The following is a 23,389-nucleotide window of genomic DNA, read 5'->3' as shown; positions in this document are numbered from 1 at the left end:
CTGCTTGCCTGGCAGAAGAGCCCAACCCCACCTGGCTACAGCCTCCCTTCAGGGAGCTGCAGACAGCAATGAGGTCTACCCTGAGCCTTCTCTTCTGCAGGCTGCACACCCCCAGCTCCCTCAGCCTCTCCTTACAGGGCTGTGCTCCAGGACCCTCCCAGCCTTGCTGCCCTTCTCTGGACACATTCCAGTACCTCAACATCTCTCTTGAATTGAGGGGCCCAGAACTGGACACAGCACTTAAGGTGTGCCCTGAGCAGTGCTGAGTACAGGGGCAGAATAACCTCCCTTGTCCTGTTGGCCACACTGTTCCTGATCCAGGCCAGGATGTCATTTGCCTTCTTGGCTACCTGGGCACACTTCTGCTTCAAATGCTGGGCAAAGCACTTTGCTCAGGGCCAAGCTACATCTTGCCATCTCTGAGCCAGGTATTACACAACCCAACCTGACTTCTGGAAATGAGTAGGAAATGCCTCTGTGTCAGGTCAGGCTTGCTGCACCCCTGGTACATGGAGTGCTGGGGTTGTTTTAACAAGGCAGCTTCATTACAACGTGAGAGGGTGCCAGGATTTCCTAACCCAGTGCTTAACTTGTTGGAATGGTCACTTCTGCTGTGCCACAGAATGGCTCAGCTCCCATTTTCCACAGAATGGACTTGCTCCAATCTTGGCTTTTTGTGGGGCTCCAGCCCCACACAGGTTGTTCCTCCTGCTCAGTCATAGTGTAATGAGCCTAGTAGCTTATTGTCACTGCAGAAAGCAGTAAGTAAGGGTTAAAACCCAAGTTCCATGGCCTCTCACAGATGGTAAAGCTGCACATCTCCCACTGCTGATTGTCCTGAATGAGAAGTGGTGATGTATATGTAAGTTCTAGAACAGCAGTAGGGGCCCATCCTGCTTCTTTTCTCAGCTTATCTCCTGCTCAGGATTGCCAGGCAGTGTCAGGAGCAACTCAGGCTGCAGTGAATACATCTTCTGCAAGAAAAGCTTCCACTAACTATGGTAATTGTAAAGGAAACCTTATCTGTGATACATGATAGATAAAAGCCATTTATCATTCTCAGGCAGCGATGTGATATTATGGGAGAAAATGAACAGCTCTTATTTCATGCACTATCTGTGCCTCTCCCCTGCATATCTCTTCAAGCAGAGTTGCAGCCTCCCCTCCTCAGGTCTTGCTTTTGTGCCCTTACCCCTTCTTTTCTACTGATTTTTGTTACCTAAGGCAGAGATGCTTAAATGAATTCAGCTCCCATCTCCTGAAGACTGAGCTTCTGGGTACACCAGATGTTTCAGCTAGGTCTAAACCAGATCTTTGCAGAGGTGGCTGTGTGTGGTGGCAGGTTTATTTGCACAGACCCCTTTGTGGGTCTGAGGCCATTTCCCCAATGATTTTCACATGGCTGTGGCTTAGAATTGCAGGTACTGCCTGTGACCTGGTCAAGAGAGATGTTGAGATGCTGGAATGTGTCCAGAGGAGGGCAACAGAGCTGGTGAGGGGCCTGGAGCAGAGCCCTGTGAGGAGAGGCTGAGGGAGCTGGGGGTGTGCAGCCTGCAGAAGAGGAGGCTCAGGGCAGACCTCATTGCTCTCTACAGCTACCTGAAGGGAGGCTGTAGCCAGGTGGGGTTGGTCTCTTCTGCCAGGCAAGCAGCAACAGAACAGGGGGACACAGTCTCAAGCTGTTCCAGGGCAGGTCTAGGCTGGATGTTAGGAAGAAGTTGTTGGCAGAGAGAGTGATTGGCATTGGAATGGGCTGCCCAGGGAGGTGGTGGAGTCGCTGTCCCTGGAGGTGTTCAAGTAAAGCCTGGCTGAGGCACTTAGTGCCATGGTCTGGTTGACTGGCCAGGGCTGGGTGCTAGGTTGGACTGGGTGAGCTTGGAGGTCTCTTCCAACCTGGTTGATTCTGTGATTCTAAGATGAAGAGCAGCAACAGATGTACATCCCCCAAACATCACAGCTGGCACTGCAGCACTGCCTCTGCCTAGAGAGCCCACAGCAGCGTGGGGGGGATGTTAGGACACCAGCACACCTCTCCAGTGAAACTGGTCCCTGCCTGAATTCCTGAAAGGTTCTAAAATTTGACCAAAGAAAGGTCTGACCTCCTGCTGCACTCCCAAAGCTGACATTTATCACCTGCACTTCTGGCCCCGGGCTCTGATCCCATGGGTGAGCTGTGCAGGGCTGTTCTTCAGCGCCTCTCAACTGTGGGAGATCAAAGTGTAAAGGGACCATATGTCAGGCCTTCCCTGGCAGATGCCAGGAGGACAGATCAGCCAGTAGCACACCTGAAGAGATAGCACTCCTGCTCTCTGGTGGCTTATTTAGCAGCTGAGACCATCTGGTTGGTTCAAAAACTTTGATTCCATGAGCTTCATTAGCCGCTCCCTTGCCCTTGAGAGGATCCTCAGGGTTAGTCAGTAGGAAATCACTCTTGATTTCTTCCTGCTTGTTAACACAATGTGACATTTAATTGCAGCCAGCAGAGACCTGGTTTAGTGCCGGTGGAAGTTCAGAGCTGACCTACATTCAGAGACAGATTTATCCTTGCCTCCCTCCACTGCCTTTCAGAGCGAGCCCAGCACTTGAAGGGAATCATCTGTGGTAACCAATGGCTCTCGTCCCTCAAACACAAGCACAGTTTGACCTGCCTGTTGAAAAGAGCTTCAGCTGGTTCAGAAAGCCTTTTGCAGGGACAGCCCATGCTGTGTCCCTTATCCTGATGGCAGGACAAGGAATAATGGATATAAGCTACAACAGAGGAAGTTCCACTTCATCAGGAGGAGAAACTTCTTTCCTGCGAGGGTGAGGGTGCTGCAGCACTGGCACAGGCTGCCCAGAGGTTGTGGAGTCTCCTTTTCTGGAGCCTTTCAAAGCCAACCTGGATATGTCTCTGTGTGACCTGCGCTAGGTGAGCTTGCTCTAGCAGGGGGGGACTGGGCGAGCTTTCGAGGTCCCTTCCAACCCCTACCATTCTATGACCTTACACAAGGTGAGAGCAGGAACCTGCTGTGTGCTGAGTGGAAATGCCAGCTCTAGCATGAGGACCAGTGCAGTGTCCCTGCTCATTCTGGGGCATTGCCACCACAGCACCAGCAGTTTTCTCTGAGTGCTGCAAGACAGCCATGGGGGCATCTGGGGTTTCATCAGCAAGCCTGACAGAAAAGACATCTTTTACTGCCAGGGATAAGACTGAAGTGTTGAGTGTCTGCTAATGAAATTAACATTTTAGCTTGGAGAGGAGAAGACTTGGGGGTGACCTCATTAATGTTTATGAATATGTGCAGGGTGAGTGCCAGGAGGCTGGAGCCAGGCTCTGCTCAGTGATGCCCAGTGACAGGACAAGGGGCAGTGGGTGGAAGCTGAGGCATAGGAGGTTCCACTGAACCTGAGGAAGAATGTTTTCCCTGTGAGGGTGACAGAGCACTGGAACAGGCTGCCCAGGGATGTTGTGGAGTCTCCCTCTCTGGAGATATTGAAGAACCATCTGGATGTGTTCCTGTGTGATCTGCTCTGGGTGATCCTGCTCTGGCAGTGGGGGTGGACCAGATGAGCTTTGGAGGTCCCTTCCAGCCCCTGACATTCAATGATTCTATGGTAAGTACTCTCCAGAGGAACAACCTCCCTGGCAACTGGTGTAGAGGTTCAACTGTTTGAAGTCTTCCAAGGAAAATTCCCCTCCCTCCCCTGCTCCCTGGAGCGTGTTCCCTCTCATGCAGGCTGCTTGTCACATGGAGCAGGCTGTCGCAGTGCCCAGCTGCTCCAGGAGGCAAGCACGCTGCGCTTCCGGGCTGCCAGAGCTCCAAGGCTCCCTGTTCAACTCAGCCTTCAAAGCCCACGGTGCTAAATGGGATGTTGAACATCTGCCCCATGGCTAAAAATTGGCTTTTTACAAGAGAATCTTGGGGCTTCTCTGGCTATGCAGCCATGCAGAGATTTGTTCCTCCTAATGAGGGCAAAGACTGAGCAGCCCCAGCTTACTGGGGACAATTATAAACTCTGAGCAAGACAGATGCCAAGGCCATCTGCTTCCAAACAGAGCCTCCTCACCAGCAAGTTGCACGAGGAGCTGTGGGATGTTTCCCTCTTGCTTAGGAAAAAAAACAACCACCCAAACCCCGAGAAAAAGTGGCACAAGGCCAAAGGAACTATCAAGTTTCCCAGGCAGAACTCCAAGAAGGATGGAGATAGCTCAATGTGTAAAGCTGCCACTGTAAAAGTAATTGGTATTAATCTTAAGTGGCAACAGCTTGGCACATCATGGCTGAGCGTTGCAGATGCATGATCCAGGGGAACTAAATCTTGCTGCTGTGACATCAGCCTGAGCTCCAGCTTGCAGCTCCCTTCCCAGCAGCTTGACAGGCTTGGCTCCAGCCCGCCCAGGAAGCTCCTTTCAGCTTCAGTCACTTTGTCCCATTCCTTTCCTGAAGAGGAGAATAAATTGGGGGAACTCCAAACATCTTCCCAGCGCTGCCTTTTCCCTGGCTCTGCTCACACACAAGGCTCAGCCTCGGGGGTCTCTGTTTGGACTTGGTCTGACCGACATTTGCAGCAAACCAAACGTGAAACTGAAGGAAAGAGAAAGGCAAGGGAGTTGGGAGGTCTCTTCCAACCTCTACCATTCCATGATTGTGTGATAGGATTGGGGTTGGTTAGCCCAGCAAGAAACCTTTTCCAGGTGGCTGCAGGGAAGACAAGTCCAGACTCAGCCCAGCGAGACAGGCAGGGGCTATCCTGCGCAGCAGACAAAGTGAGCTGTGGGGTTCACAACTCTCAGGCTGACAAAGGTGGGGGGGAATTATCCTCAGGAAAAATTCCCCCTGCAGGCTTGAGTGCAGATGTGAGAAATTCCAGAAAAGATTACGAGGGTGGCCAGCTATGAGGGACAAAGGATTGGATCTGAAAGACTCTAGGGGAGGGGGGAGAAATTTTGATTCTGGGCTTGTTGCAAGCACTGAATCTCGACTCCCAGCAGAAGTGCTGGAGTCAAAGTTGCTTTGGTTCTGTTCCCTGCAGGCACTGTCCAGTGTATTATGCTCTTGTATGTGGGATACACACTCGTGTGCATAGATCTTGCTGCCTGGTGGGTGACACATGGGAAACCACAGGCTCAAAACATTTGGGGCATGATGATTTAAAGGCTGTTAAGGCCTTTAAATTTGGGGCATGATGATTTAAAGGCTGCTGCAGTGGGAGCTAATGGCTGTATTTATTTCTGTGAGAAGTTTTTGTGGTTGCTCTGTTCCTCCTGCCCAAGCCCCTCTACTTGGAAGCTGTTAATGGGCAGGGCACTCTGCCATATCTCCATTTAGGAAATGAGGGTTGGAGGAAGAAAATTTCTAAATGATTTCAGCCCATTTTCTCCTGAAGCAGCACTCAGGGCACAGCACACACCAAAACTCAACTCCCAGCTCAGGACTCTCAAGGCTTCCTTGTGAAAGAAGGTAAGAAATTCACCCTCTGAGCCACAGCAGCAGCTCACTCTCCCTCGCCCCCGAAGAGACAAGAAACAGGAACAGCTGGCTCATGTTCAGCTACTCTCTACCAGCTCCCCCTGGTCCCTCTCTGCCTGTGGAGGGTACAGTCCAAGCTAGGAGCAGGTGGATCGGCTGGAGGGTAGGAGAGCCCTGCAGGGAAACCTTGACAGGCTCCATGGATGGGCAGAGGCCAATGGGATGGGATTTAAGAAGGCCAAGTGCAGGGTTCTACACTTTGGCCACAGCAACCCCAAGCAGTGCTACAGGCTGGGGACAGAGTGGCTGAGAGCAGCCAGGCAGAGAGGGACCAGGGGGAGCTGGTAGAGAGTAGCTGAACATAAGCCAGCAGTGTGCCCAGGTGGGCAAGAGAGCCAATGGCATCCTGGGCTGGCTCAGGAGCAGTGTGGGCAGCAGGACAAGGGAGGTTATTCTGCCCCTGTACTCAGCACTGCTCAGGCCACACCTTGAGTGCTGTGTCCAGTTCTGGGCTCCTCTACAGAAGCACCTTACCATTTATCCTGCTGTCAAATTCAGGCAGCTGCTCCTTTGCTCCTGGTTAGAACTGATGAGCAGTGATTGGATTTATGGTAAACAATACAGTGTAATCCAAGCCTGTAATTAAAAACTAATCACTGGGATAAATTTGTTAGGCATTTCCCTTCTGTGCTCAAGAAGAGAGTGGGTAGGGAGTTAAAAGGCTTTTTTTTAACCCCCTCTTACTTCCAGTTTGTATAGTTTTACATGAACAGTGCAAGAAAATGAGTTTATCTGACTGCTGGTACAACTGCAAATTGCAAAGATGAAAAGGTAGGGAGTATTTTCCAAGGACACTGCTAGACAAACTGAATGAAGAGAAGCAGAGTTATTAGAAAAGGGTTTATTAAAAATAAGTTCTGTAAAGAGGAAAAAGCATCCCATGTATATACATTAACCTCTCCAAAACTTCCTGGGGCTTGTAATACAGCAGATTGCAAACTCAACAAGAGACATTCACTTGGTTGGTGGTGTTGTGTCATGCTTATTGGAAGAGAGCAGGACATGGGAAGAGGAAAAACAAGACTTAACACAACCACTGCAAGCAAAAGCTTGAGATGGAAGGGTACCTGTAAAGCTGAAACTCAGTGATCAGCATGATGCAGAAAGATTTATGAAGAGCCAGTTTTACCTGATGACTTCTAGCTGGATTAGTTCTTCACTTCTACTGCAAGTTAACAGATCTTAGCAAGCAGAGTTGTGTTCTATAAAGACAGAGCTCTCATGGGGATGATAAAATACCACCCCAAAGCCAGGGACAGAAATCATGCCCGGCTCTAGTGCAGCATACAGCAAAGACTCCTCCTTAGGAAGAGCGTTAGACAATTGCCAGTTCCCTCCCTTTACAGCCAGAATCACAAAAAAAAGCAGTTTATTCTGAAAACTGTTTTATTTTACAAGAGCACAAAGGGTGACAGGACAAACACTGGATGCTGCATGCTTCAGGTGACCTCAGCTTCTCCTTCTCAGAGTGTCCTATTTAGAGCTGTATCCTTTTGGTTGTGACTTGAGAAGATTTCCCACTTTTAATGTGTATGTACAGAGCTGTGGACTGAGAAACGTCTGCTCACAGCAGGCCTCACTTGGGTACCAGATGTATGCAGGACTGGCAGTGTTAGATCTCTGTAGCACCCTATTTAGTCCCATAATTTAATCAGACCATCCCAGCCACACGTGATGACTTTAGATGTTTCATGTGGATGCCACACTGCCCCAATACAGACTTTGTCATGTGCTTTTAATCTGCTGTAGAGTTTTGTTGTCTTCCAGTCCCAGATGTTCAGTTTTCCGTCTGCATCCCCAGATATCACATAGCTATGGTACACAGGATTAAAAGAACAGCTGTATCATGGCTGAAGATTGTTTGTATTGCAATACTTTTACACTAAGCAAAGAGCTTCACCCCCTGAGCTTTGTGCCTGACAGCCTGCAAACACACCTAGCAGCATCAGCAGCCACGCTGTGCTCTAAGGCACACAAGTCCCGCAGAAGCTGATTCACCAGCTGCAAGGTAAATGTGCTAAGTGATGCCATTTCACCATGCACTCTGTTCTGCAACTGTAAAGAACACAGTAGCAAGAGACAGTGACAGAAGCTCTGAAATCTTTAGACTCTTTGCTTTTCCCTCCAGCTTTGCTGAGGTTATTCTCCAGTTCTGTAGTAACCAATGCCCTGTGTAGGCACAGCAGGAAATGTATGGGCACATTACTAAGCAAGCAGGAGCAAAAAGATGGTTCTCTGGACAGTAAATGAGGATACCCAGACTAGAGCAGCACAGGGGGGAAACTGGGCATGGCCAAATCCCAGTCACTGCAGGCAAGTGCATACTGCAGGAACAAACCCAGTGCTGCAGGTCTGCACAAAAAGATCCAGACACAAGCCAGAAGCAGAAGCCTCCCTGTGCTGTATTCTGGCCAAGCAAAAGGAGGGGAGCCTCTGGATGCTTTAAGAGCAGCAGAAATCATCTTTGCAGACTGGGGAACCTGCACTACCCGGGCTGTTTGATACATGTTGCTCAGAGCAACCACTGAGTATAGCTTAGTCCTGTCAAATGACAAGAGTAAGCTTACTGCCTTTGGGTAGAGAAGAGAGGGCTCCAGGGAGACCTAAAAGCATCCTTCCAGTACCTGAAAAGGGCTACAAGAAGGATGCAGAGGGACTGCTGCAAAAGGCCTGCAGTGACAGGATGGGTGTAATGCCTTCAAAACAGAAGAGCAGATTTAGATTGGTTATGAGGAACAAGTTCTGCACCGTGAGGGTAGTGGAACACTGGACCAGGGTGCCCAGGGAGGTAGTTGAGGCCTGGAGATGTTCAAGGTAAGGCTCGACAGGGCTCTGGGCAACCTGATATGACTGCTGACTGCAGAGGGGGTTTGGACTGAATGACCCTTGGAGGTCCCTTCCAGCCCAGCCCTGCTCAGTTACCAGGGTGGCTGGACTGGAGACTGCAGAGGATTCAGAAGGAGAGCTGGTGTCTGTGCCAGCCTGTTCTAAGGTGAAAGTCATTCACACACAAACTTACCTCATGTCAGGTGAAAAATCCACTTGGCAAGCGTAGCCAGCTACCATGTGGCCTTTGAAAATTTTCTTCTTGTTCAATCTGAACCTGTTCTGAGCTCCAAAGATCAGAATTTGGTTATCCATCGACTGGCAAGCCAACCATTTCCCTACAAAAGCAACAAGCAAAGGCATGAGCAGAGTGCTGCACCCAAAGAAACAAACTTACCTGGAATGCTTCAAGAGGTTTTTCTTACCTTTTCTTGCACTGCCTTAATCCTGATTTTCATTGTGTATCAGAGCTCTGGGTAGCAGCTGATACTGTTCCTGCCTGCTACAACTGCCAGGAGGCAAACCCTTACATTTGACAGGATTTGGGATACCTATTCCTATGGGATGTGCTCTGGCTGTTACAACAATGTGCTGGAAAGTTCTAAAGCCACTGAGCAAGCTTTGCTGGTGCACATATTCAGGTAGTTCAGGTAAGGGCAAAAAAAGCCTTCTCTAGCTGCAATCCATCTGCTTACCTGTTCTGTGAGTAAGATTACCAGCTCTCATTTTCTTTATGGGACAAACAGGTCTAAGGTAGACTCAGGAGTTTGAAAAACCTTCTTTTTGTGCAACTATTTAGTTTTCTCTGCCCCAGTGGAATGCAATTTAGTAAAGGCACTTTAGTGAAGGAAAAACACCCTCATGTTTTTCTAATCTTAACTCTATCTCATTTGGCATCTTGGCAGTGCATTAACTCCTGCCTGAGAACCCAAAGATGATGTGCTACAGAACACCACAGATCAGAGACGTCTGTCTTGAACACTGCTTATCATCACTGCCTTGACAGTGTTTTAGGCAAGCAGTGATAACATAAAATGTGCTGATTTGACTGTAAATCTCATCACACTTCCAGCTACCAGCTTGGAATGCAAGGATTTTTTCCCAGCCTCAAGCATGTCTCTATTCTAGAAAAGGTCTCCTGCATTGCTCAGGAAGAAAAAATTAATTGATGAGATCCATAAATCTCTGTTCCACACCTGTAAAGTTTTCAATTTACTGTTCTTTAAAGGACTCATTTAACTCCAAAATGATGCATGCTGTGTTCTGGCACAATCTCTAGCACAAATATTCTGAAAATCATTTTATTTTGGTGTGAAAGTGGACTTCTGTAGGCAAAGATAATGTGAGTTAATGTGATAGGTGATGTCCCCAGATGGAAAGATGACTACTTCATTCCTAACATCAATTACTGCATCAGCTCAGAGATCAACACTCAAATACAGCTCAGCAATCAAATATTCAAATACAGCTCAGAAATCAAATACTCCAGCCAGAACTGGGGGAAAATAGAAGGGAGAAATCCAGTCTATCAATCTGGAAGAATGAGATGAATTGAAAAACTGGATGAGACTACAGCAAGTTGTGCAATATCACAGTTCTGGAGCCCCCAAAAGAAGAAGGATGTGGAACTGTTAGAGCAAGTCCAAAGGAGGCCACAAAGATGCTCAGAGGGCTGCAGCAGCTCTGCTGTGAGGACAAGCTATGAGAGTTGGGGCTCTTCAGCCTGGACAAGAGAAGGCTTTGAGGAGACCTTATAGTGGCCTTCCAGCGTCTGAAGGGGGCCTACAAAAAAGCTGGGGAGGGACTATTGACAAGGTCTTGTAATGACAGGACAAAGGGTAATGGGTTCAAACTGGCAGAGGGGAGACTCAAACTAGATCTTGGGAAAGGGTTCTTTGCTGTGAGGGTGGTGGGACACTGGCACAGGTTGCCCAGGGAGGTTGTGGCTGCTCCCTCCTTGGAGGTGTTCAAGGCCAGGTTGGATGAGGCCTTGAGCAACCTGTTCTAGTGGGAGGTGTCCCTGCCTGTGGCAGGGGGTTGGAACTGGATGGCCCTTGAGGTCCCTTCCAATCTAAACCATTCTATGATCAGAAACAAGGACTGAAAAGGGCCAGTCTGGGAAGCTAACATTTTTAGATGCAGCTACCATTTTCTGCAGAATCTTCTTTTTTAATATTGGAAACCCACTTCTGTAGCTGAGAATAAAATATCTGCAAAGCAAACACTACCTTGATGCTAAGAGCTGGCTGAAAACAGCAGCTGTGCAACAAGTTGATCAGCCACTGCTCACTGTAATGGGATTGTTAACTGCAAAGCTGGCAACACTTTAATAATGTTGACACTAAACCTATTTCATTTTGGCCAAAACAGATAGCAGAGATTTTGTCCTGTTAGAAGGCTTTTCCTTGATTGCTGGCGTCACTAAACTTTTATCCTCCTTCACTTGGATTCTAATTGAAGAAAAGAAACATTAACAGAGAAGCGCTGTACTCAGAACAGAAAGGGACAGCAACAACAGGGTCACACACAACAACAGTTGCTTCTGAGCTTGCTTAGAACCTTGCAGCCATCATCAGTTCCCACCACTGTTTCTCTTAATAGTTTAAACACAGCTAAGAGCATGCCATAACTCTGTGAAAAAAGAGCCCTTTGGCCTGGACTGGATGAAGGTCTACATTTGAAGTGATGCATTTATCCTGATGTCACCCCTCATTTTGACATAGTTGTTCTTTCTAAGACATCTAAATCAAAGCCAGATCTAGTCCAGCCTTGGAAAAAAATGCACACTGATTTGAGGGGGTGGGGAGTGTGGGGAGACAAGAGGCAACACAGTAACGTCAGAGCTATAATCAGTAAAACATGATTATGTAACCTAGGCCTGAGAAAGCAGAGAAGTGTTAACCTACCATTAGGAGACAAAGTCACGGCTGGCATCGAATGCATACTTGGCTCAGCTATGTACTTGAAGTCTACAGGAATGTCCCTGCAAAAGGAAGAAGTATGTGTGTTATGAAGACATGGAGCTATTCCAAAGGGCTGTCTCTAGTCAGTTGATTTACTCAGCCACTGAACTATGGAGATTGTGTGTATGGAGGTGGCTACAGGACACAAGACATGCGAAAAGCTCAAAGCTGTTCTGAATGTCCACCTAGAGAGCTCCAGCTGTGGGGCCATAACCTCTGACAGAGTGAATTTACCCCAAAGCCTAAAGCAGCATCAGAATTTCATCTGTTAAGAGCTGTAACACAAAGCTACTGTTGCCTCCAGTTTAACTGCAGCCCTTAAAAATTCTTCTATAGGCAGCAAGAAGAGAGTGATAAATGCAGGGATCTTCCTGGGATGCCTTGCTGGTGGGAATTTTGTTTTCACTGGAATATTGCTGCCTTTTCAGGGTTGTTGTTATATAAACAAACCAAACTCAAACCCAGAAACCAGGAGTCTCTTTGTCTTGTCTCTCTGACAATGCTCTTTTCCTCCTCACCTCCCCAAATGGAAAGCCAATCAATTCCAAATGTTCCCAGCTGAAGTGAACTATGAGCTCCAGAGTCTTGACTGCGTGCAGGACTGTGTCAGTGGATGCTAAGAACAGACTGCCCTGTACCAAGGCTTGGGGAACAGAACAAGCAGAGCCTGCTCCTTACTCTGCACCGCTGCCATTTGGGTCTGACCACACCAACTGAATTACTAATGGTCTGTGCATATTCACAGTATTCCTCATTCCACCCCCAGAAGCCTGGAACGAAGGGAAGGGCATGCACATGGCTTTCTCATTAAGCAAAAGAAATCTCCAGCAGAAAACAGATTTGATGAATGCATTCAGCAGAGAACACATGCAAACTGTTCTGTAGCAACATTAATTAATACAAAGGGGGCGGTTATGATTTCATTGTCTAATGCACAGGGTGGAAGGGCTGCTGGGCTGCTGCTGGAGCAGAGAGCGTGGGTGGCTGCCTGGTACTGGCTGGCTGAGCCTTGCTGCATGGCAAGGCAGGCAACATTAGCAAGGTAATTAGAATTCTGCTTTAGCATGGAGTAAGTTATTTCCTGGCAGCTTCTGTTAAACAAAGTGCACATGGGCAGCAGGGCGAGGAGCTGCTCTGCTGTCCGGGAGCAACACAAACACTCCTGTGAGTGAAATGATAAAGTCATTCACCCCTCAGAATAAGAAGGGCAATGTCTTTAGCGTGCTCTGTGGCTAAGAGCAGGGCTAACTGCCTTGGGTAAGAACAGGCCTGGCTCTCCAGTGGGCAGACCACTGTGGGACAGTAAAGTCTGTAAAGGAACTACAGGAAGTTTACATTATCTCTGAGGCTGACCAAGAGGACAGAGAAGCTCCCTGTGCCCCATCCCATCCTTTTGCAGCTCCAAACCCCACAGAATCACAGGATGTTGGGGTTGGGAAGAGACCTCCAGAGATGGAGACCAACTCCCCCTGCCAGAGCAGGATCACTCAGGGCAGGTCACACAGAAACATATCCAGAAGAGGTTTTTGAAGTCTCCAGAGGAGACTCCACAAGCATTCTGGGCAGCCTCACTGTAAAGAAGTGTCTCCTTTTGTTGAGGGGGGACCTCCTGTGCTCTAGCTTGTACCCATTGTTCCTTGTCCTGTCACCACCAAAAGGAGCCTGGCACCTTCATCTTGGCACTCACCCCTCAGATATTTATAAGGCCCCCATGTGCAACGGGACACAAGGCTGCAGTAAGGTCAGATCTTGCTCAGCTCCCACCATCCAAGACTGGAGCTGTCAATGCCAGTTAAAAGCAATCCCACTGGATGCCCCATTAAAAGGCAGTCTCATCTCAGAAGGTGCAAGTCCACTGCTGGAGTACTGGAGGGAGAATGTGAACTGCAGTGCAGGCTGTGCTGCCTTCTTGCCCTTTACAGGTGAAGTGGGGCTCACTACTGGCATGTACTCAAGTCAGCTCTGCGTTAGGCCGAAGCCCAGCAGGCATGCCTGGGGCAGCTGCAGCATCTGCTGCATTAAACTATTAGGCAGGATAAGAAGGTGCATTCAAGTTTCCCATTTGCTTCCAGTCAAGTTGCTTAAATGACATCAGCCAGCCCCCTTCAAAAAACCCTTGGAAAGAATTCCCAAGCAAGATGCTGTCATGGCTGCCTGACCTCAAAACTCCTGTGATACACTGCCTGCTGGCATTTTCAAATGTAAAGATCTTCAAGTCCTTTCCCCACTTCACAGCATTTCAAAGGCTGAGAAGTTCTAAATATCAAAAGGGCTGAGTTAGCCCAGGTTTAGAACTGTTCTAATACAACTTCTTTCCAAGCAGGAGGGACAAAATCACTTTCAAAGAAAGACATTAAAAATCCCCACACAAATAATCCAACTCAATCCAAACCAGTCTGGGGATGCACACATCATGAAGAGCTCTCTCAGGGCACTACAGTATCTCTACCAGAAGTGATGGAGAGAAGAGGAGAGAAAAGGTTCCTAAGCCTGTCAGGACGATAGTTGAGCTACCACTGTACAGTTCCTGTTTTGAGGATTTGAAGGTAAAAGGAAATAAAAAGCTCCCAAAGTTAACTGCCCAAATCATTTTGGTGTTTATCCAGGTAGAGTCAGAGCCATAAGAAGCAAAGACAAAACAACATTTTACATTGCTAGAAGGAAAAACACAGATCATGACACTCATGCCAACTTGGTGACAACACGATCCCATGACACCTGAAAGCACAGAAATGTTGAAGTATTCCCAGGAAGATTCCTATTTAGAGCCTGTGCTGTACTTGCAGCCTGAACTTCCAGCAATTCACTGCACAGCATGGTCAGATTTATGCACAGGATGAACTCCTGGGCTGTGCTGAAGCCATGACCAGCTCTGGCCAAGGCAAAGTGTTTACAAAACATACTACAGAATTCCTCTAAACAATTGAATCTAAGCAATTAGACCAGCTTTAATTACTGCCTTTGAAGGCCATACTCCGGTCACAATTAACTCTGCTTGATTTGTTGGATACTGCAGGAACACTGTGCTGAAGAACATAGGGGGATCTGGGCAGCCTTCTTCATAGGCTGCAAATAATTTTCCTTATGAACTCAGGAAAAAAAGGATTTGAGGTGCAACATGAAATAATTTGCCATGGAGGATTTCACACTCCAAAAGCTTCTGTGTAACTTCTTTTTAATGCACTGTAAAAACCGGGATCATGAAATTGCAGGAATATGCCTAGAGACTGATTAACATGGATCATGGCAGGTTGTGGAGAAAGGTTTTCAAGTTGTGCCTAGGATGACACATCACATTTGTGTTTCCTAAAGCCAAAGTAATTCCCTGGTGAGTGTACTAGAGAGTATTGCCTCCAGTTGGGTTCTCTATTGTCTGAACAAGAGAGCTCTTCCTTTAGTGTACAGCAAGCTCAGCAGATAGGGTTTTCTCTTCAGAGAGAAACAAATTCTGCTACTGGAACAATCAGGTTGCAGCGTTCCCATGCCAGAACCCTTCTTCCAGCTCTTCCCCACAGTGACTAAATCCACCCACTTTGCTATTTATTTCAGTCAGCAAGATGAAGCTCACAGAACAAGGGCAATCCAGTCTCAAGGAAGTAACAGATTTGTGCAAGCAAGATCATCCTCCCACTTGTCAGAGAGGAGACATTCCTTAGCAGACATGATATTGTAAAGAACTTTCTGTAAGGGGCTGGGGAAATGCATGTGCCTGATTAGGAGGTATTGTAGAGAGGCTCTCTTGCAGTGACATATGGTGACAGCATTACATGTCTAGCCTAAGCCTGGGCTCCCAGACTTTGGTCATTACCACTGCTGCTACTGGCAACAAGATCGGTCCATCACAGACATGCTGAGGGCTTTGCTGGCTGCCTGGCAAACATCTGAGCACCACAGATTGGAGTCTCTTGTCTAGGTTTGAAGAAACAAAAAAAAAAAAAGCCAAGCTAGGAAGGAACTGATTAGTCAGAGTTAGTGGCTGTGTAGTGCAGCAGCTTTGCAGTGTGAACAGCAAAAGGAAATGGATACCTAAAGATATGGGAGTGAATATTTCAAGAAGAGATTGGAAATCCTAGAGAAATCTTAAGTCCTAAGATGAAAATCTTAGGACCCAGACCCTTCTGGAAAACATTTCAGATAGGGGAGATTTGTTTAAGAATTGGAAGCCATTTAAAATGTGAGCTTTTCTTGGATAGATCTTCACTTTTCTGTCAGTTGTTGTATTCACACTGTGGGTAACAATGATTGCCAGACTACCAGAAAACCAGAAACAAGGCTGCACTAAACTACTATATATTACATAACACTCTGCACATCCAAGCTCAACGCATTCAAACCCAACACACACTAATGGAACAGAGCAGGCATTTCTTCAAAACATTCATTTTAGGGCTAATACACCCTTAGGGAAAGGAGAGAGAACAGAGATCACTAATGGAATGCAGCATGCATCAGGCTGACAGGGCTGTCTTATGTCTTTCTCTGAGAGAAGGGAAAATCCATGAAGTGTCTCCAGCATTAAACCAGAGCAGGGTTTTAAAGCCAGCTCTTCCCCAGCTAGCTAGGCTTCAGTACAGCCCAGAATCCTAAGTGTTATGTATACATAACACGTACGTGGAACATCATGCTTACAAGGAGAGACTGCGGGAGCTGGGGCTCTGCAGCTTGGAGAGGAGGAGACTGAGAGGTGACCTCACTCATGTCTATAAAGATGTAAGGGGTAAGTACCAAGAGGCTGGAGCCAGACTCTGCTGAGTGATGCCCAATGACAGGACAAGGGGCAATGGATGGAAGCTGAAGCATAGAAGTTCCATGGAAACATAAGAAAGAATTTTTTCACTGTGAGGGTGACAGAACACTGGAAGAGGCTGCCCAGGGAGGTTGTGGAATCTCCCTCTCTGGAGATACTCAAGACCTGCCTGGATGCATTCCTGTGTGATCTGGTCTAGGTGATACTGCTCTTGCAGGGGGGTTGGACTGGATGAGCTTTTGAGGTCTCTTCCAGCTCCTGACATTCTGTGACATATTCAAAAATAAACTCACTTCTCAATTTGCTCACAATGTATTTTAAGATATGAAAGTTTAAACTTACCATTCCCAGACTCTTAAGCTCTTGTCATCAGAAGTACTCACAAACCTCCTATTTTCATCCACAAACACAATGGTGTTGACAGCTCCCAAGTGCCTATCGTATTCCTGCACGATCTCACCACTTCGAATATCCCACTGCAAAGAGAAGACTCAGACTAAGACCTTCCATTTACTAAAGATCAGAACTTTTAAAGGAGGTCATAGTAAGCAGACATACCTGGACAATTTTTTTGTCTGACATTCCTGCAACAAAGAGATTCTGTTTATCTTCATCAGGATTGAACTTGACACAGTAAGGAACCTTCCTGTTTGTGAATCTTGAAATGCACTGCCCTGCAACAGAAAAGTCAGTCCTAGTGCATCAGGCTAGAAGTTCTACGGGCTGTTAGTGCCAGGGGAGGTTTAGGTTGTGGTGAGGTGGGTGTCGGCCTCTTCTCCCAAGGAACTAGCAATAGGACAAAGAAAACTGGCTTCAAGTTGTGCCAGGGGAGGTTTGGGTTGGGTTAGGAAAAATGTCTTTACTGAAGGAGTGGTCAGGCATTGGAACAGGCTGCTCAGGGAGATGGAAGAGTCACCATCCCTGGAGACGTTCAAGAAGTGTGTGGACATGGCACTTGGGGACATGTTTTAATGGCCATGGTGGTGCTAGGTCGATGGTTAGACTCAGTGATCTTAGAGGTCCTTTCTAACCAAAGCAATTCTATCATTCAGGGGGGAATAAGAAAATGAATCATTGTGTAACAGAAAGCCTAAACACTGAACCATGAGACAAGAATCTGACTGATAACATATCTTGATATTTACTGTTAATTAAAGATGGTGCCAATTAAGAGTGCCCCCAAGTACAAGCCTACCTGTTTCAGTGTCCCAGAGTTTCAGGTAGCGATCATATGCAGCACTAAGGAACTGAGTGCCAGCATTATTAAAACAGATGTCCCGAACAGCTTTGCTATGTCCTGCAAAACAGACAAATTGTGATGATAAACTTCCACCCATTCATGCTTAGAGTTAATTAAAAAAACCCACGACATTAATCAAGTTAAAATTCCCCTGTCTGTAACGACTCAAAGTGATCAAGGAAGCTGCTTATGGAAGTTCTTTGTGAGTAAAGAATGATTCAAGTGAGAAAGAAAAATCAGCTCCTGAAGAGTAATAAGCACAACCTCTTCACCCCACCCAAGCACTGGGAAGAGAAACAATAGCACTGCACACAACCAACCACTGTGCATCACTCAGAAATTGATATAGAAGCAGAACTTTAAGTACTGTTGGCTTCAAAGACTGTTTTGGTCACAGGTAAGAGAAGCAGAAGTTTAAAACACTGTACTGTGCATATCTAATGAAGAAGAGGAGAGCCAAACACTACAGGAGATGCACTGAAAGTAAAAACATTTGTTACTAGAAATCAGGTACAAAATATGGGAAAGAATTTCAGAAAATTAAGAATGCTTTCATCTGATGTTAACTTTACTATTCCCCAACCCTGATACTTTCATCTGACCACTGTCATCAGACTTGTAGGAGATCATTTAGTTAAAATACTGGCACACAGTAACTTAAATATAGCAAAGCAGCAGGTGAAGCTGGTTGATAATAAAGACCCTTTGAGAAGAACAGTCAAACTGTTCAGGAAGAACAGTCTGTTGAGAGGCAACCTTTTCTGAGCCATCATCTTGGCAACACTGCTGTCATCAGAAGTATTAGGTGAAAAAAAACCTTCTTTCCTGTTACTCAACATACATTCACTGAGTGTTCTGGAAATGTTCCTGTTTCAAAAGGGGAATCAGATGCTTTTGTTCAGCACTCAAGGCTGCTCTGATGTATGTATTTCTCTCTCTCTCTCTCTCTCTCTCTCTGTCTCAGGTACCTGCTTTAAAAAGCACTTGTTACACTGACAAAGAGCAGCTGAACCTAACAAAAATTTCCCAGGCTTTTGCACTAGAAGGGGCCACCTATTTAAGATGGAATCATCAAACCATGACATTCCCTTACTGAATAAATTCAGAGGGTTGCTGTTCTCAGCATGAAGATTTAATTTCATCATTCTGCTTTTGCAAAGGAGTCTTGTGTAAAGAATTGATGACTGCAGTACATTAATGCTCTGCTTTAAGGGTCATGAGATGTTCTACATCAACATTAAATTGTCTGGAACAATGACAAAGGTTCACTAAAGATCTGCACCTTTATTCATTCTTATTGCTAAGCACATAGTGAATACCATTTCCTTTGGATGCCTCCAACTCTCATTCTATGATAAATTAATAAGCTAAGCTAAATCATAGAATCAACCAGGTTGGAAGAGACCCCCAAGATCATCCAGGCCAATCTATCACCCAGCCCTGGCCAATCAACTGACCATGGCACTAAGTGCCTCAGCCAGGCTTTTTCTGGAACACTTCCAGGGACAGCAACTCCACCACCTCCCTGGGCAGCCTATTCCAATGCCAACCACTCTCTCTGGCAACAACTTCCTCCTAACATCCAGTCTAGACCTCCCCTGGCACACCTTGAGACTGCATCTCCTTGTTCTGTTGCTGGGTGCCTGGCAGCAGAGCCCAACCCCAGCTGGCTACAGCCTCCCTTCAGGTAGTTGTAGAGAGCAATGAGGTCTGCCCTGAGCCTCCTCTGCTGCAGGCTGCACACCCCCAGCTGCCTCAGCCTCTCTTCACAGGGCTGTGCTCCAGGCCTCTCCCCAGCCTTGCTGCCCTTCTCTGGACATGTTCAGTACTTCAACATCTTTGTTAAATTGAGGAGCCCAGAACTGGACACAGCACTTAAGGTGTGGCCTGAGCAGTGCTGAGTACAGGGGCAGAAGAACCTCCCTTGTCCTGCTGCCCACACTGCTCCTGAGCCAGCCCAGGATGCCATTGGCTCTCCTGGGCACCTGGGCACCCTGCTCGCTCATGTTCAGTCTACTATCAACCAGCACCTCCAGATCCCTTTTTTTCCTGGCTGCTCTCCAGCCATTCTGTCCCAACTCATTCTTCCATGAATGTTTCAAACCAGTATCAATTAAAAGAGTACTATTACCAATAAATGTTCGTAGACATCTTCGGTCACCATAAACTTCCCACAGCTTGGGGAAAAAAATAAAGAAATAAATCAGTTATTAAACAATAAAAATACTGAAATTAAGTGCAAACATATCCAGCAGCGTCTTAAAATGAGAAATTATCTTAAAACATAATTTCTTTTAAGAAATTAATTGCAAACACATTTCACCTACTGATTAATCACAACTGATCTGTGAGGTCTCTTCCAACCTTGGTGATACTGTGATACTGTGATACTGTGATACAACTACCTACCCAGAAATTCAGGAGAAAGCTCCCACCTTCTTGTTAGCTAAACTCCCTTTTAAATCAGCTTTCTAGTATGATATATACTGGGCTAAAATGAGATTAGTTTAAGACCACAAATGCTTCAGCAAAACACTCCAGCAGAAACCTATTGCTAGCTGTCAAAGTAGGCTTCACAGAAAATGAATTACTGTCATGAAGTCAATAACCTGAGGAACTTGCAGCCTTCTAAATGCTATTACTGAACGATTAACACTGTCCTCCCACCCACAGTCTTGTGCATGATTTCTAGCTCTGTTCCAATGAACTTGTAATTTTAAAATCAAGGGAGGAAAATAAAAGTCACACAGACAAAAGGCAGAAGTACCCAAATGTTTAAGTATTCTAAAATGCATTGTCTACATTCAATGATGGTATAAAATATCTACATGAAACCAGCAAAACAACTCACCTTAATTTTGCAATCCATAGAGCAAGACAACAGTATGTGTCCAGAGAGGGGAAACAATCTAACTGCACTGACACCCTGTATGAGGACATAATTAAACAGTGAGTGGAGCATCTAGGCATTTCCCTCAACTCATTCCCCCCTTTTCTAACGATAAAACTAAAACCTATCCTCATAAAACATACAGATCCTGTATCTTGAAAAGCAATATTCCACCCACATCCCATTTTAGACACAGTGCTGGGTTTAGCACAACTGTTACTGGCAACAAGTGGCCTCACTTCACCAGCGGTGTGTGTTCCATCCTGCAACACTCACACCATTGCTGTGGCAAACACGCCAAAGCAACACAAACTGTGGGTCTGGGCAAATGTTTGTGTGTAAGAAGCCTTTTTAGGTGGGTTTAAGTGGGTTCTTAAGATGCACACTCACAAACATGACTCCCTACCTTCGTATGTCCAGACCACACATGGATCTGTTTCTTTGGCAGATAGCACTTCTCAGGTGGCACTGTTGAACGGAGATTAACTCCAACATCTTGAGGGACATGAAGATAGGACCTGCCTTGATAGTCGTACATCTCCTTAACTGAAAAGAGAAACACAGAACTCTTGAGTGTCTTTGAAGGGCTCACTGCCACATAAAATTATAAAGCTTTTCTCAGCACAGCTGCTCTGCTGTGAAGTGGGAGTGGAACAGAAAAGAAAACCCCATTTCATAGGATAGAGATGTGGAGTTTTATTTGGCATCAGTTAAGCTACTTTCATGCATTTAAGAAAGGATGCTCCAGATTGTGTGAGAGAGGCTGGCTGCAGAAAGTGAGACTTGGTTTAACTAACTGTATGTGTTCAAGAAAAGACTGGATGAGGCACTTAGTGCCATGGTCTAGTTGACTGGTTAGGGCTGGGTGATAGGTTGGACTGGATGATCTCTTCCAACCTGGCTGATTCTATGATTCTATATGCCAGGTGGCACAAGGCAGGACTCTTCTGCATGTAGAGAGTTGAACTAAGTTTCCAAAACTCTTAATTTCACTTACCAAATCATTGTCTTTAAAGATTCCACATGGTCTAGACTTGCATTATTTGCTACACAATTATTCACAGTATGACAGCAAGAACATTTACATTAAGAACTGAGGAAGCACAAAGTCCAAGTGATTTTCTAAATTGCATGCAAGTCATCACTCAGAGCACTACCTGCTCCTGAAAGCAGTGATACACAGAACTGCAGCAGTTCTGAAGCTGAATCTAAGCCAAACTCATAACTGTAAAAGGTTTGCTCTGTAAAACAGGAAAGGGACACCTGCATCTGCTGACCTAGAAAATAAGTAAGTCCAGTAGCCTGTACGATGACATTTCCACACTGCTCTGCACAGTATGAAGTGGAATCAGATCAAGTTTCTCTCGTTCCCTGTCCTTTATGCTTATGCCTATGAGTGTTATTACCTCCATACAGGAACATCAAGGTGCCTCTGCAAAAGTGCTGAGGCTCTCTGCCATCCTTACTAATTAACACAGCAGGCAAGAAAACACAGCAAGCCAGAAAATGAGAGCAGGCAGGATGATGCTATTACCATGTAATATGGTCTTTTCCTCTCCAGGTTTATCATCTTCTACTTTTCCTCTCTTCTGCCTCTTAGCTGTTATTTCATCCAGCTCTTTCTGTTCTTCCTAGAAAAATAAATCAGCATCTTTTAAAACTTCAGTGTTCCGAATCAAGTAACCAAATCCAGAACTCTACTGGATCTGCTCTACATTTAACTACTATTAAGGACACATTTATTTGATGGAAGAGAGTAGAAATATTTCTAAGCATCAGTAAAGAGAATACCTTTATCGAAAGCAGAAGAGTTTGAAAAGCTAAGTACACTGAAAAGAATATTATCTTTTTTATTCATAGAGCAGAGCTGTGCATCACTGCCTGAATGTTTGCTGTCTGCAGGGCTGGGGAGGTTGTGTTCTTGTGGGGTTATTTCATTTGGCTTTTCCCCACCTCCCTCTTTTTAAAGCAAGTTTTACTTTCAGTTCTTTTCAAACTCCTTCTGTTTATAAACATCTTTTAATCAGACTCTATGCACTTCCCACAGATACAAGGAATTGTATTTCCACATAGTTTGGGAGATAATTGAACACAGCAAATTTGGAACCTGAAACGACTGATCACTCTAAAGCATAGCAGGGATCTTCTGCTTGGTCAAACTGCTAGTGCAGCTGGATCTCTGTTGAAACCACTGCAAAGCAATCATTTGTGTTAAAGGTAGTACTCACTTCTGATGGTTTGGCTACTTCTTTCTCATCAACATACTTTGCCCATGGTCCCAAAAACCCATCAATATTGGATGCATCATTCTCTTTAAACTTCTTCCTCTTTTCAATTTTCTTTTGTCCTGTTTCAAACACTGTTAAACCTAAGGAGGGAAACAAGACACTGCCTAGCTGCTATCACAGTATTCAACATCACAGGTCCCACACAGTCAGCTCAAAAGAGAAGACAAAAAACCAAACAGAAAAACCCAATCATCCTGGCCAGTCCTCCAAATACACACAATGAAATGGCAAAAGCATTTGAACAAAACTGACCAAAGCATTGTTCTTTTCTAGCTCAAATCACTGCTAGCCTTGCGTGGTAGCAGAGGAACCACTTAAACTGTGTGCCATGCTTTGTTAGAGTATTTAACCATGCATGTAGCCATGCATTTTTAACAACAAGTCTGCAGACTCTATGACTACATCAATTTTAATACTTTAAGTAATGCAGCATTTGAAAGTGGAGTCCGAACCACTGGCTGCTGATCCTTTTCACCTACCTCAGTTTCAAAAAAACCCCACCAAAACCCCAAAACCTCCCCCCCACGACAAACCCCCAAAGCAAAATAAGTCTCCCACAGCCCAAACCAAGCTGTGTATTTTAACTCACTGAAAAGGCACAGAATGGTTTGGGGCTTGGAAGGGACCTTTAAAGGTCATTCAGTCCAATGGATGAACTTCCCTGCAAAGAGCAGAGGCATCTTCAACTAGATCAGGTTGCTCAGAGTCCCATCCAACCTGACTTTGAATGTTTCCAGGGATGTGGTATCTGCCACCTCTTTGGGCAAGCTACGACTACATTTCTCCACGCTCACTGCAAAAAAAATTTCTTCCTTCTATCTACTCTTATTCTACTCTCTTTTAGTTTATTTTCCTTATCTCACTTTGGAAGACAAGAGCAAAAAGCCTTGGATACATTTCATGGAAGAGGACACAGAAATAAGAA

The 23,389-nt window shown here is 45.9% G+C and overlaps 1 protein-coding gene and 1 long non-coding RNA gene across 3 annotated transcripts in view; one reads left to right on the top strand and one right to left on the bottom strand.

Moving 5' to 3' along the window:
- The first annotated feature begins 1,846 nt into the window (after positions 1-1,846).
- Positions 1,847-18,548, top strand: LOC135189704 (uncharacterized). Its single transcript, XR_010308235.1, has 2 exons — positions 1,847-3,594; positions 18,251-18,548. It is a non-coding gene; the product is annotated as an uncharacterized LOC135189704 (long non-coding RNA).
- The window catches only part of CDC40 (cell division cycle 40), a 39,927-nt gene continuing 22,874 nt past the window's right edge, over positions 6,337-23,389 (bottom strand). For both annotated transcript variants that reach the window (XM_064170340.1, XM_064170341.1), the window contains exons 5-15: positions 22,405-22,544; positions 21,711-21,807; positions 20,583-20,722; positions 20,138-20,212; positions 19,418-19,463; positions 17,242-17,343; positions 16,605-16,720; positions 16,389-16,522; positions 11,243-11,319; positions 8,530-8,674; positions 6,337-7,322 (exon numbers count right to left, since the gene is read on the bottom strand). In XM_064170340.1, coding sequence (XP_064026410.1) covers positions 7,145-7,322; positions 8,530-8,674; positions 11,243-11,319; positions 16,389-16,522; positions 16,605-16,720; positions 17,242-17,343; positions 19,418-19,463; positions 20,138-20,212; positions 20,583-20,722; positions 21,711-21,807; positions 22,405-22,544 — 1,250 coding nt within the window. In that variant the 3' untranslated portion in view covers positions 6,337-7,144. The remainder of the gene's footprint in view (positions 7,323-8,529; positions 8,675-11,242; positions 11,320-16,388; positions 16,523-16,604; positions 16,721-17,241; positions 17,344-19,417; positions 19,464-20,137; positions 20,213-20,582; positions 20,723-21,710; positions 21,808-22,404; positions 22,545-23,389) is intronic.

This window comes from Pogoniulus pusillus, chromosome 33 (assembly GCF_015220805.1).
Source record: "Pogoniulus pusillus isolate bPogPus1 chromosome 33, bPogPus1.pri, whole genome shotgun sequence".
Taxonomy (NCBI): domain Eukaryota; kingdom Metazoa; phylum Chordata; class Aves; order Piciformes; family Lybiidae; genus Pogoniulus; species Pogoniulus pusillus.
Note: the sequence above shows the minus strand (reverse complement) of the source record. Positions and strands in the feature narration are given on the sequence as shown.